The 15401-nt window shown below is 49.3% G+C and overlaps 1 protein-coding gene across 2 annotated transcripts in view; it reads left to right on the top strand.

The window, feature by feature from the left end:
- Positions 1-15401, top strand: part of Sdk2 (sidekick cell adhesion molecule 2) — a 277776-nt gene that overhangs the window by 139827 nt on the left and 122548 nt on the right. For both annotated transcript variants that reach the window (XM_021175806.2, XM_085829438.1), the window contains exon 3: positions 15039-15145. In XM_021175806.2, the coding sequence (XP_021031465.1) occupies positions 15039-15145 (107 nt within the window). The remainder of the gene's footprint in view (positions 1-15038; positions 15146-15401) is intronic.

Genomic DNA, 15401 nt, shown 5'->3' on the forward strand with positions numbered 1-15401 from the left:
ATTCCACCTTCATGCCATTTCTATTTCCTCTCCTTGTTCTCTTCAGGCCACGTCCTTGCTACCCTTATGTCAATTCGACACAAGAGTCATTTGGGAAGAGGGACTCTCAAGTGAAAAAATAGCCCCATAAGATTTGCCCAAAGGCAGGTCTGTAGGGCATTTTCTCTTAACTAGGGATTGATGTGGGAGGGCCCAGAGCACTGTGAGTGGTGCTACCCCTGGTCACGTGACCTTGCTGTGCATAAGAAAGCAGGCTGAGCAAACCACGGAGAACAAGCCAGTAAGCAGCATTCCTCCATAGCCTCCCTCAGTTCCTCCCTCCAGGTTCCTGCCTTGAGTTCCTGCTCTAGCTTTTCTCAGTGATGGACTTACAAGCTGTAAGTGTTGAAATAAACCCTTCCCTCCCCAAGTTGCTCTTGCTTTTATCACATCAGTGGAAACCATAAGACAACTCAGGACCTGGTACCCTACTTTCTCAATCCCTCCTCTCCTCAGCCTTCTGTGCCCTGGCCCCACAACTTCCCCCACCACACCGAGGGGTGTCAGAGTTCTTATGCTGAGTCAAAGACACCTGTCCATCACCCCAACCTCTGACATCATCGTATGATGAGTCCTATCTCCCCTCCCTTGTGTCAAAGACCAAATTGGCCTGTTATTGGCCTTGACTGTCTGGTCTCATCTCCACCTGCTGAGTATGAGTCCCGTGACCAGGCTGTTCCATACCAGACTAGGCAGACCCTTCTGAGGCTCTGTGAGACACAGTTGGGTACCACTGCTCGCATCCATTGCAGCACAAGCAACCATGAATGATGCAAATTGTGCTGAGGCACCGGTGAAAGGTTACTTGCGGGTCCTGAGACTTTAATGTTATGTGATTCTCAATCATCGCAAAATTGTCTTCTTTTGGTTTTGTTCCAAAACTTACCCATGTGGAGACGGTTCCTAGTATGCTCAATTTAAAGCACTGTGGTTTGCCTGCCTCCTGTATACCCGTCTTAACACCCTCATCCGGTTCTATTGTCCTGAGGGAAAACCCAAACTCCTTAGCCCAGGAGAGCCTATGGAACATGCAAGGCCATCAGCCCAGCCTTTTTTCTGCTCACCCTCATCTCTGGTCAAAGCCATGATGGATGGCTCATTGTCCTGGATCTGGCTCTCCTGCATCCGTTCATCATGCTTGAGCCCTCCATCCCTCCTCATCTCCTCTTCCCTTTTCCTCTGACAACAAATCCTTCAGCTGCTTCCAGCTCCGTTTCTCCCTCCATCTTGGGCGCTCCTCCTCCACCACCCCACCCCTAAAGTCTATCCACCCTAATCTTTCAGCAGTCACAAGGCCAGAACCTCAGTCAGGGGATGGTGAGCAACTTGGGGACCCCTCGTTATGGAACGAATTGCATCCCCATTTCTCCCAAATTGTGTGATGAGCCTTCAACCCCTGGCACCTCACAATGAGGCTTCATTTGGAAGTAAGATCATTGCAAACATAGTCATGTCAGAGGAGGTCACACTGGAGCTAAGGAAGTGACCAACACAATGACATATTTACAAGAATGAGCTAACAAAGGTCCAGGAAGAAGTCGTGTGATGACGAGGCACAGCTTGGAGAAATGCAGCCACCACTAAGGAATACATGAGGAACACAAGAGTGGCAACAAGCCAGGCAAGGTCCTCCATGGAGCCTTGGGGGGCAGGGGCTGGTGGTAGTGGTGCTTGTGTTCCTGCAACACCAAGACTTCAGACTCCTGGCCCTCAGTGTTGTAAAAGAAGTTGCTATTGGACTGAGCCACCAGATCCCTGGCACTTTGTTGCTGGAGCCCAAGCAGACAAATTGGCCCTTGAATACAATAGAGACCCATGTCCCCAAAACAGCTGGCCACTCCATTAGGCATCCTGCTGTGGAGGGAAAGGAGGGCTCCTAGGTACAGATACCCTGTGCTGCACTGGATGGGTCTAACCCAGCGTGGGAGATGGTTTACCCTGTAAACCTTGGGGCTGGATGAGAGCAGCAGGAGATGGCAATGAAGCTGCCCTCAACCCTTCCCATGCCGCCAGGCTTCCCTGGACCAGCCCTTGGCTCCTGTGCCCTGATTTCCAAGTGAGCTCTTTATCAGTGTGCGTTAATCTGGTTGCTTTTCGGATCTGCCCCGGAGTGAGGAGGATCATAATGAATCATAATGAATCACAAGCAGGTGCCAGGAGCCCTTGGACAAAAGAGCCCTCCTGGCCCTGGGGCAGGAAGCCAGATGGAGGATTGTGCTCTGGGAAGGAAACCGCCAAGCCAAGCCTCAGAGCCCCCAAAGTGGAGCAAGGAGCCACAGGTTTTCAGCTTCTGGTTTTGTTTCCTTTTGTTTGTTTGATTTTTAGCATAATAACCGTACCCTCCCATTAGCCTTGGGATTTCTTATTTCCCAATTAGAATATATCTCCCAACTGAAAGATGTCTGTGTGAATGTCTTGTACCCCAGACAAGCGCTATCGCCCCCCACCCCCACCCTTCATCCCCCACCCCCCAGGTCTTCATCCTTCCTGCTCTTGATGGTTTGCTTGGATACCTTCCTGGCTGTGTGACTCGGGAAAACATGCTCAACCTCTCTGAGCCCAGGCCTTAGAATGAAGAGATGGATGTCTCCAGTTCATCTCACAACCCATTTCCACTCTAATTATGGGAGGAGGGCTCCTACTTGTGTTCTGAGCAGAGATGGTTCCATCTACCCCTGCTGAGTAGCTAGCCCCTCTCCCAGCCCTCCCCCACCCTGCTCTCCCCTCAATGGCTGGCTCACTCTCACTTTCTCAGCCAGCCAGACATGAACGGGAAAAGTCTCCTGGAGGCGCACAGGTTTGAATACTTGGTCTCCAATTGCCGTTGCTACTTGGGAAAGTTCTGGGGAAACTTTGTTGCTGAGGATGAGCCCTTGAAGGGCTTGGTGGATGATGGATGATCATCACTTGAAGACGATCCCCAGGGCTTTGCTCTGATTCCTGTCTCCCATGAGATGAACAGCCTCCCCCATATTGCTCTGCCCAAGCGCAGCTGACCTAGCAGCCCCGAGCTGAACTTTCCCAAAATGTAAATCAAAACAAACTGTTCCTCCTTCTTATCCTCTCCCGTATTTTGGTTACAGTGTTGCTGAAGTAACAGACCTCAGCTGGGGATCCCAGGCTGATAGATAACAACTTAATGAACTCCTTTTCCATGTTCATTGAGGGCAGTTAATTGGCCCAGAAGGCCATAGGGTTGATGGACAGCCAGCCCAAGCCAGGCCTGTCACAGTGCTAGCAGCCCTGGCTCAATAAAACTGCCAGCCCTCTTATTGAGGATCGATCATAGCATCATGGGGGGGGGGGTAGCTCAGGGTGGCCAAGAGGCCAGGGCTGGAGACAGCTGGAGACATTTCCTCTGCTTCTAAAGCAAATGCCGCTTGCAAGAGGTCATATGAGCCCATGGTGTGTTACATCTGAACACCATCTTCAGGGACCGGAGGGGCTCAGACTCTAAACAGAGCTCCCAAGACATCTGCTTCTAAAGAATCTGCCAGGATTGGCAGGATGTTTCGACACATACAGGTGCTTGCCATCAAGTCTGATGCCCTGAGTTTGACATTAGGACCCCCATGGTGGAAGACAGTAGTTATCTCCTAACCTCCACACATACCCCCACACATGTGACTGCATGCAGTGAATTAATTAACCAGTAAATTAGTTAAAATGTAATTAAACAATGTTTTAGAGCAACTGGACCTTTCCTCACCTACGACTGCATACTAAAGTCTGCGACCCCCATCCTCCCTCCAGAATCCCCAGAGTTTTCCTTCCTGTGTCCACCTCACCCTGGAGAAGCCAGCTGTGTTAGTTCCCTCTGGCTGCCATGACAGATTATCCCACAATTAAGGACTTGGACTTGAAGTGGTAAATTACTTGCATGGCATGCTCAGGCTTGTCCCCAGCAAAACACACACACATATACACACACACATACACACATACACATACACACACACACATACACACACACATACATATACACACACATACACACACATACACACACACACATACACACACACATACACATACATATACACACACATACACCCACACACACACATACATATACACACACATACACCCACACACACACATGCACGTGCACCCACACACCTTTGAAATAAGATTATACTTGCAGGGTCCAGATTTAAGATTCAGTGTCTCTTTTTAAGAGACACTTATTTTTATTTTATGTATATAGGTATGTCTGTGTACCATGTGTATGCAGTGCTCACAGAAGCAAGAAGAAAGTGTCAGATTCCCTAGGGCTAGAGTTTCAGATGATTCTGAGCTACTGTATGAGTGTGAATCAAACTTGGGTCCTCTGCAAGAGCAGCCAGTACTCTTGGCTGCTAAGATGTCTCTCCAGCCCCCCAGAAACTCTTCCATAGAGACACAAAGCAACTAAAACATAGCATAAAGTAGCACATTCATGAGCCCTGGGGACAAACATGGACATCTTTGGGGCATCCTTGGCCTTCCCTACTCATCTAGAGATTAAGCACAGGACAAGATGAGGGATGAGAGGCACGGCCTTGGGGAGTGTATTCATTGCTTTTCATCTTGCTGTGACCAAATTTCTCATAGTCACAGCTTATAAAGGACTCAGTTTAGCTCACAGTTCAGGGGATTCAGAGGGCACAGTGGCTGGTGACTCTGTCTATGGTTGCAGTTTGGCGTACCTTAGTGGAGCAGGAAGCAAGGCATCCGGGCTAGAAGTGGGGCCCGGCTCCAAGCTCCTGTTGTGATGTAAGAAATGTTCTCCATAGGCTCATGCATTTGAACACTCAATCCCAAGCTGGGCGCCATTTGGAGAGGCTATGGAACCTTTAGAAGGTGAAGCCTTGCTGGAGGAAATACGTCACTCTGAACTGACTTTGAAGTTATATGGCCAGGCCCTACTATGTCTCTCTGTCTTTCTGTTTCTCTCTCTCTCTCTCTCTCTCTCTCTCTCTCTCTCTCTCTCTCTCTCTGTCTGTCTGTCTGTCTCTCTCTCTCTCTGTCTCTCTCTGTCTCTCTCTCTCTCTGTCTCTCTCTCTCTGTCTCTCTGTCTCTGTCTCTCTGTCTCTCTGTCTCTCTCTCTGTCTCTCTCTCTCTCTCTCTCTCTGTCTCTCTCTCTGTCTCTCTCTCTCTCTCTCTCTCTCTCTCTCTCTCTCTCTCTCTCTCGTGTGTGTGCATGTATGAAATGTGATCAGCTAGCTTCCTGCCCCTGCCACCATGCCGGCCTGTTGCCATGTCTTCCCCAACTCTCTTTTTCTGGAACACTCTCAGCCTAAATAATCCTTTCCTTCATTAAGTTGCTTTGTCAGGGTAACTCATTTGCATCCATCTTCCGTGATGCACTTCTGTGCTAGACCCTACCTCCTAAAAGCTCTACAGACACAGCACCACCTGTTGGAGACAGAGTGTTCAAATACAGGAGCCTGAGGGGGACATTTCACATTCAAAACCATAGCGGGGAGATGTGTGCCAGTAAACAGGACGGTAAATTCAGTTGTGATAAACACAGCAGCTCAGGCAAAAGAGGACCCTAGGGGGTGGTAGGGAGATTTTCTGGAAAGGGCCCTGGAGGAGATGCCTTGGCTGCGAATTCAGAGGTGTGTTCCAGGATGAGACAGCGCAGCATCTGGAGAGGGGAACCAGCTGCTGTTGCCCAAAGCTGCCAGACAGGTGATTGTTCAAAGCCTGGGAATGTGCTATTTGGGGCCTTCCACATCCTAGACACAGGGCTGGGTCTTCCAGAGCCCTGAGGCTCAGCCCAGTCCCTGCTTGCTGCATGCCACCAGATGGTGACTGATGCCTGTATCCCCCTCCTTATCCTGAGAGGATCCTCTCAGTATGGGCAAAGTCTCTACCTCTCCACATGCCTGTGTGGACCAGCAGGGGTATGTAAAGAGACCCGGCCACCTGGCCCAGCATCCGCTTGTCCCCATGTCTTGAAGATGGTACATTATTGGAGGTTCAACATAGAAATAGACTCCGTAGCCGGGCGTTGGTGGCGCACGCCTTTAATCCCAGCACTCGGGAGGCAGAGGCAGGCGGATTTCTGAGTTCAAGGCCAGCCTGGTCTACAAAGGGAGTTCCAGGACAGCCAGGGCTATACAGAGAAACCCTGTCTCGAAAAACCAAAAAAAATAAAATAAAAAGAAATAGACTCTGTTAGATCTGTGTGTGTGTGTGTGTGTGTGATAGTAGATATTTCAGTGTGTGTGTGTGTGTGTGTGTGTGTGTGTGTGTGTGTGTGTGTGTGATAGTATATATCTCATATGTGAGATTTCAGATGGGAATGTGAAGGCCATGAAGTCTCATGGTCTAAAACTAAAACCCATGAAAGATAGGTATGCAAAACTCACAAGTATGAAGTCCTATGAGGGAAGTTTGAAACCAGGGAGGCCACTCTTCTATGAGTCCAGGGGCCCAAGCTCCAAGAACTCAAGTGTCTGAGGCCAGGAAGAGGTAGACAACCCAGCTCACAACAGATCCAATCTCTCCTTTCTACGCCATTTGGTTCTGCTACAACAGCCCTCAAGAATAGGAGATGCCTAGTCATGTCAGTCAGGGTAGTCCCCTTTACTCCGTCCTCCAGTTCAAATGCTGATCTCTCCTAACACATCCTCACAGACACCCAGACTCAATGGATGCCAGCTTGCTGTGTGGCAGTTATCCGACAGCATCACCTTGTCTGGATTTGGAATCACCTAGGAGACACACCTCTGGGCATGAGGGGTTTTTACAGAGGTTTCATTGAAGGGGACAGATCCTTCCCGAGTAGGGGTGGCACCGTCTCATGGTGTCCCAGGCTGAATATAAAGGAGAGGGCAAGCTGAGCACCAGCAGCCATCCCTCTGACTGCAAAGAGTGTGGCCAGCTGTCTCATGCTCCTCCCACATGCAGGTGCCTTCCCTGTCATGATGCACTGTGTCCTCTCAGACTGTGCACCGACATGAATCTGTCCTCTCTTAGGGTTTGTTTTTTTCCGAGTATTTGGTCACAGTGATGAGAAAAGTGACTAACCCTGGGTGTCCCTTAGCCTGGTCAGGTTGACTTCAACAATCAGCTGACAGTAGTGTAAGTTCCTTCCCACCCTGTCCATAGTGACTAACATCCCTGCATCTTCCAGGGCTCAGGAAGAACCTGCCATGCCCATGCCCCGCCCCCGACTCCCGAGGGCCACTGTGCCCATCCAGATATCCATCCAAGACCTTCTCTAGCATCCCAAGAATTCTGGCAGACCTTGCTTCCTTGTCTGGGCCCACCAGCCATCTTGCCACGGTCCTGTTTCTTCCCATGAATTCCTCATCAGCAGGATGCTCTCACCGGGCCAGACTGCAGCATCCTTCCCCAGAGCCTACGGCAGGATACAGTTGTGGGTGTCAGGCTTTTACCTGAGTCGTGTGAGGGAATTACAACACAGGATCAAAACTGCTTAAAATAGAAGAGTGGAAATCACTGTTCTCAAATTGTCCCTCAGGTGTTCGCCATGACATCAGCATCAGACTTCCTGTGCTCACTCTCTCCCCCTCTTCCCCCTCCCACTCTCTCTCCCTTCTCCCTCGTTCTCTCTCCTTTCCCTCCCCAACTCCCCACCCCATATCCCAACTCCATGAGCTAAGGCTTTGTAAGGCTGCTTTCAGTTTCAGTGTGATTTCATCATCTAACACAAAGTTAGCCCAGCTATCTCAACCCTTTCCTTTCCTTGGCCTCCCTTTCCACCATCAAAAGACCCACTCACTACAGGGCGGTAGGGAGATGATTCAGTGGATAAAGGCACCTAGAGCTGACTCCAACCCTGAGGGACCCACGTGGTGGAAGGAGAGAACTGACTCCTGAAACTTGTCCTCTGACCTCACACATGCACACGTACACAAAGAAATGAATACAAAGTATAATTTAATGTTTTTAAAAGGCTCAGGGCAGGCTTCACACAAGCCACCCAGCACCTTCATCCTAAGCGTCCCTTATATTACCATCTTCTGGATCCAGTTCTTAGACTGCTCAGAAAAATCTCTCTCCTTCTGGAAGGGATATCTCATGACAGCCCAGCCCTCAGAATGCTGACTCTGGAGAACTGCAGTTAGTTCTGGTGAGCCCGACTGCAGAAAGATGTCTGAGAGCTAAGCATAGTGGTGAATGCCTTTTATCCCTGTGCTCTGAGGCAGAGGCAGAGGCAGGCAGATTTCTTTGAGTTCCAGGGTAGCCTGGGCTACCTGGTAAGGCACTGTCTCAAAAAAGAGAAGGAAAGGCTATCTGAAACAATAGCCCACTTCCCACCTTCATTCACGAACAGTTCTCCAAGAACAGGCACACTGTCCTTCAAAGTGAGCCCCAGGAATGAAGGGCTCCATGTTCCTGTGTGCACATCCATTTGGAGACCATGCCCCTTACATGCCGACTACCCCAACACACTGTGGCCAGAACACGCTAATCTCTGTCTCTGGGGCCATCTTTCACCTGTGGACAGGATGAGCTGTACCCTGTACAGTGTTTCAGTGTTGAAGTGAAGTGGTTGTACATGTTGAGGCCCTGGTATTGCTTACAGCCATGGCGGCTATTGTGGGGTGTAAGCTGCATGGGGGTGGGGTTGTTACCACTCGGCAGGCATCCATGGCTCCCTGTGAATCGCAGAGCCTTCCTTCCTGAAGACCTGTTACAAAAAACAATGCCTGGAGGCTGGAAAGATGGCTCCATCAGCTAAGAGTCCATACTGCTCTTTCAGAGGGACCCAAGTTTGAATCTTGTAATCCGTGCCAGGCAGCTCACCAACCACCTGTTGTGATCGGCTCCACCAGATCCCACACCCTCTCCTGGCCTCTTCAGGTACCCACACTCCTATGCACAAGCCTGCACTCAAATCCACACATGACTGATCGATGATGATGATGATGATGATGAATAAAATAAAACAGAAGCCAACTCCATCTCTCACTGGCCAGGTCCCACACATCTTTATCCCTGAGTCATGAACAGGCTGAGAACACACGCATTCACCTTCATACATATAAGCACTCATCTGCATGCATACATGTACTTACACAGACATGCACATACACACATGTAACACACACACACACTATGGTGCTTACTACCCAATGCCCCCAAAACCCTATGAGAACAGAACAGAAAACCTCATCCCCAGAGCCCAGTTGCCTAGCACCCAGCACTGACCTTGAAACACATCAGCCTCAGCTGTCTATCAACAGGTGTCAGGCACAGGGTGTCTGCTGACCACCAGCGGACATGGTGACCCTCTGAAACACGGTCCGCATGAAAAAAAAGGGACCTAGGGAGAGCAGGTGCTCACATGTGTGTGCACACATGTGTGCCTGTGAGTCTGCAGACTGCTGGGTTCCCTGACCATCTGTGGATGTACACAGTGGTATGTTCGAATGTCTGTGGGTGTGCAGGAGTACACTCTGTGTGTAGCGTGTGTGCCGTACTCGCACACGTGCACACCTACCCTTCCTCCACGTGAGCGTCTGGCACGCATCTCCAGGCATCTGATTTATTAACCAGGACAATACAAGGAGAGCTCGCCTATTATTTCTGGTGTCCGCATCAATTCCTGACAGCTTCGTGGAATTGGAATATCTTATTTAATGTGAGTAAGAATCATTTTAAATATCAACTGTGACACCCAAGGACTCCAACCAGAAAGGGCATTGTGTGCTCCACCAAGTGCTGGAAACGACGCGGCTCTCGCTGGGCAATTATTTGCTAGTTTTCCTGTCTCTTGTCTCTTAAAAATCCAATTATCCGTGGCTGTCCCTCCCTCCTATGGCTATGCTGGTCAGTCTCCCCCAACCCTCCTCTTCATCTAGGAAGAGTAGGCTGAGGGGCGGGGGTCCCACTGGGTTAAAATCAGGGACTCAGTCTTACAAACCTCAGGAGAGTGGTACATTCTTGATGTGGCTTCCTGCCCAGCCCAAAACCTCTTCCCTCCATCCTTCTGCTTCCCAGCAACCTTGGGTCACCTAACTGAGAAAGCAAAGCCCCCTCTGTCCAGAAGAGTACCCATGCTCTGCCGCTGTGACAAAGCCCAAGGCAGCTCTGGATGGGCGATGGGAGGATCTCTAAACAGCCACAGAGCAGGGGGCCCAGCTTGCCTGATTATAAAGGAGAGGGAGCGGGCGTTTGAATTTGCTCTCGTATGCGTAAAGAAGTTTCTAACACATATTTAAGAAGCTCCTGACTGTGAGCTTCTCCACATGTGGGTCACAGGTCATCAATGACCAGCAGCTGAGGTGTAAGGAGCGTGGCACCATGTTTTCTGTCTCGTTCTTTGAGTTTTGACTCATGTGGAAAAACTCTTATAATAAAATAATCGAACCGTTGAAGAGACCGGAGCTGGACGAGTCCATGTGTGTCGAGCCAGGCTCTGGTTCCGCTTCCTCGAGAATCAAAGGAAGGTGACTTGGCTAAGGGTTTGGAATCCAGGCAAGGACGTCTGAGCTCCCCTGGTGATTAGAACAAGGATCATATCATACCCTCTTCTTGGTCCTCCCTTCTGATTCTCCCCATGTCAGCCCAGAACCTTCCACCAGTGGCCCTTACATTTGCTCTCTCATTCAACAGGCTTTTGTGTGGAAGCTGCCCTGTGCCTGGAGAGGCATCTAAGATGGCCACCTTCACACCCATTTTACAGATAGGGATGCTGAGGAGCAAAAGCTTCCGTAGCTCATCCAAATGAACAGAAGTGAAAGTCTAGCCTGCATCTCCCCTGCAGGAGAGTCCCAGCACTGGTGTCCCTCGCCACATTTTCTCTTGGTGTGGCAGGGGCCGTGGGGAGCTGTTCATTCATGAGATTTCATCTGTGATTGCTCCTAATGGACCTGGCTGGCTCTTCTGATCTCTTGCTGGCCAAGTGGCCACAGGTGGATTAAGTAGACAGAGCTGTGGCATGTGTGTGTGTGTGTGTCCTGGCAGCCATAGCAAGGGACATAGTGACAATAACGACTATGGTTATTGTCATTACTAGGCCTGCTTATAGTGTGTGCTGAGTTTGCAAACCAACTCCCTCCCATCCCTGGCGGGGGTGACAAGAGCTGAATTCTGCTGCTGTGAATAGGGCTCCCCTGGTAGAGAGGCAGTGAGTAGAAGTGTTACTTTAAATAATGGTACCTGCAAGCCTGAAATAGGTCTCCCAGGCTGGAGCAGTAGCATACAGGCAGTCAGTGAGAGGAAGGCAGCAGGAGTGACTGAGACAGGGCTGCGCTCTTGGGCCACCTACCCTCTGCTACAGGAAACAGAAGGGCATCCCCCAAAGGTCAGGGAACAGACTAACAGCCTGTGTCCTTCCTCATGACTCCAGGTGGGGCCTGGGGCTGTCTGGCTGAAGAGAACTTGGATGTCAGTCTTCGGCAGACATTGGGTTTCATTAAAGTTTAAATTTCGCCACGCATCACTGACATTGGCAAACAAATTCAGCTTCAACGAGTCCCTGGTGCCTTTTTTGTAATGTGTACTTAAATTCTATGCACAAAGTAGCACTTTTTAAATTTTATCTGTAAAATAAAAGCGACCTGTGTATACGATAAAGATGATTCCAGTGGCATAGAAAAACACACAATCAAAGAAGAACACATGTCCCTCTCCCAATCCCAGATTCTTTCCCAAAAGAGAAATAATACATTATTGATATACCATCTCAAAAATATCTGTGCACCTGTGTGTGTGGTGCAGGCAATCACACATGCACATACAAATGACTTTTAGTGTACACCTACACACACAAACATATATACATATATGTATGTGTATATATATGTATATACACACACATATATATACATACATACATACATACATTTACTGTTTCAATTTATCCAAATGATATAATACCAAATAATGTCCTTACATGTACTATTTTTTTAACTTGGGAATAGGGAACCAGTCTAGGTTGTTTTTATTGTGTCAGTTTGCATAATCCAACCATTTAAGATCTGATAACATTTCCCCAAACAGCAACACCAGGGATACATTGTCTCCTTGCCCCTACCTGTCAGCTCTGCGGTTGTTAGCCCCACACACAACCTTGTACTTGTCTTTTGATTCATGTAACTCTCCCATCTCCCTGCTTTGATTTCCTTTCCTCACTCTGGGTGTCTTGGAGACTTTTCTATTTCATCCCACACAGGTGTTCTCTCACTCAGGAACCCAGCATCATTTATTGATCTAATTCAGAGTTGATGGACGTGTCTGTTGCTTCCTATTTCTCTTTGTTTATCTCGGCTATCGAAAGCAGTGACACAGCCAACATCCTTGTACATATTTTTTTTTCTGTCTCACTGTTGTGAGCATGACTAAAGAGCCACCTCCAGGGAGTGCAAGTTCTTGTCAGAGAATCTACGTGTTTTAATTGCTGTAGATTTTTGCCCCAAAGAATGGACCAATTCCCAGAGCCACCAACAAACCTACAGCATGTGTTTCCCTCCCCATCCCTTTCCCCTCTTCTTTCCCCTCCCTCCTCTCTCTCTTTCCCCTCCCCTCACCACTTTCCCTCCTTTTCCCCCTCCCCCTTTCCCTCCTTTCTCCTTTCTCCTCCTCCCCTTCCTCCTCCCCTCTCTCCTTCCTCTTCCCTCTAACCCTTTATCTGTGTTCTGGCAACCTGACACACAAAAGGGTCTTGCTCTAACTTGATTCCTTTCGTTATCTCAGAAACCAAGGATCTTCTCATGAATGTCCCAGCCATTTCTCGTTATTTTCCTTCCCCTGGTGTCTTTTTTTAGAGTATCAGATTCCACTCTTTCCCTTTTATTTATTATCATTGTGGTAGGGATGTGTGTAGGGAGTGCGCATCTGCATAGACACACATGTGGGAGCGCTGAGTCCTCTCCTGCCTTTACCTGGAGACTGGACACAAGTCCTCAGGACTCACCAGGAGAAGGTGCTAGGCCTTTGTACTTATTTTTCTCTCTCCAGTACTTCACAATATTATTATTTTCTGTTTTATAATGTTTTCTGCTTGATTCCATTTTCTCTTTGGTTGGTGGGTTTTAATGATCATGGCAAAGTTAGAAAGTTGACAGTCTTATGTAGATCCTTTTGGGGGGGGGGGTTGAGACAGGGCTTCTCTGTGTAGCCCTGGCTGTCCTGGAACTCGATGTAAACCAGGCTGGCCTCGAACTCAGAAATCCGCCTGCCTCTGCCTCCCAAGTGCTGGGATTAAAGGCATGCACCACTACTGCCCGGCTGTAGATCCATATTTTTAAAGTGCTATTTGTCCATGGTACCCAAGAGTCAGGAACTGCTCAGAGAGACGGGAAAAGCCACAGATGGTGCCTTCATTGGGAATGTGAAGATGACAGTGACAGTGTGGTATCTGGGAAGGAGAAGATGGTAATCATGATGATGTCGACAGAGATGACGATGATCATGGTGGTGGTGGCGGTGATGATGGTGGTGATGTCATAACGGTGATGGTGGTGGTGATAACAGTAATGGTGGTGATAGCAATGGGATGGTGATGATTGAGAGGATGGTGATCATGATGATAATGGGGTAGCGATAGACATAATGATGGGGTAATGATTATGGCAATGGTGCTTGTGGTAGAGGTGTTGGCACTGATAGTGGTGATGATGGTGGTGGAGATGATGGTGATGACGAGGACAGAGATGGCAAGAATGATAATGGTGCCAATGGTGGTGAAAATGTTTATGATAACAGTGCCAGTGATGGCAGTTGATGATGGCTAATGGTGATTATAATGGTAATGGTAATTATCCTAATAATTACGGTAATGATGGTGATGTGTTGATGATGGTGACAGTTATGGTGAAGTGATGATGGTGGTGGTGGTGGTGGGGAGAAATGGTGGCGATGGTAATAATCACTATGGTGATGGTGGTGATGGTGATATCAACAGTGATGGTGGTGAATGTGGTGGTGATGGTGATTTTATGGTGGCAGTGATGATGGTGATGGTGGTGGTGGTGGTAGTTATGACAATGCAGTGACGGTGGTGATGGTGACAATGGTGACAGTGATGGTGGCAATAATGGTAGCCAAGACAATGATAACAATGATGGTGGGTCCAGACCACAATTCTTATAAAACTGGCAACTCCTTTGAGCAAGCTACTGCATCCCAGCCTTGGCATACCCTGGAAATAGATGGTTTTTTAAATTAAATTGTCCATCAAGGTAGCTGGATAAATCAAGGACCCTGAGAACTGGGGAAGGATATCAATGATCCTAACTCCTCTTTCTTCTGAGGACCCTGCTCAACCATTGCCTAACAATGCAAAGGAAATCTCTCAGGGCAGCCATTCCCATCAACACCAGAAAGTCCCCACGTGCCTAGCACCTCACTGTTAGGAGCCTCTTCACTGATCTGCACGCGTCCTGCCTCTCTGTAAAGCAAGTTTGCCATACACCTGCTCTCCAGCCACCCGCTCACCAGCGCCAGCTCTGTGGTTCTGAGGGCGACAAGTGCCTGATGCCCTGACTGAGGGTTTGGCACTGAGTGAGGCACATGGGTGAGAGCCAAGCCCGCCGGCTCAGCAGGCTCCATCCCCAGCTCTTTCCCCAGCTCTACTGTGCAGCACCGTATGGGAAGAGCTGAGGGAGAACACTTGGGGAGATGTGTGAATTTCCCTGCCTCTCTCGCCTGTCTCTTCTGATTAATACTTACAACACAGCTCTGCACCTGGCCAAAAACCAAATGTCCCTGTCTTTCTCAATGAGTCATAAGCAGGAAGGGACAAAAGCCCCATAACAGAGAAGCCTAGGAGGTGTGGCCATGGACAGGGAGGTGTGGCCATGGGCAGGGAGGTGTGGCCATGGGCAGGGAGGCGTGGTCAAAGGTAGAATCCTACACAGCTGAGCAAAGTTCTGTGGCTTGTGGGACGGACCACATCCTACTGATAAGGACCTTGCTGGAATCCCATATCCAGAATAAGGTGATCCCATGACCTTTGACCCCGAGCCCAACTTGACCCCTGCACCTCTGAAACCACCTACCTCACTTAATTGGCTGTCTCATCTGTCCCTCAGGTACATGATTACCAGCCTGGACCGCACCCACGCTGGCTTCTACCGCTGCATCGTGCGTAACCGGATGGGGGCCCTGCTACAGCGGCAGACTGAGGTCCAGGTGGCCTGTAAGTACGGTGGAGGTCTGGGACAATACTCTTGCCTTCTACCCCTGCTAGCTCTTCCTGCATGGCCAGGCCGATCCTTCCTTGTTACATCTGGTAGAAGCAAGGCCCTGAGAGGGCATGGGAGCTCTGTAATGCCACATAGCACCTCTCTGTGACAAGGCTGGAGAGTCAAGCACTCCCTGGCACTTTGTTTCAGAAAAGCATGGCCTGACTCTGTCATTCTCTAGCTCATTCAGTGGGAGCGATGCTAGCCCTG

Source organism: Mus caroli, unplaced genomic scaffold, assembly GCF_978045245.1.
Source record: "Mus caroli unplaced genomic scaffold, Mus_caroli_1 scaffold_13, whole genome shotgun sequence".
NCBI lineage: Eukaryota > Metazoa > Chordata > Mammalia > Rodentia > Muridae > Mus > Mus caroli.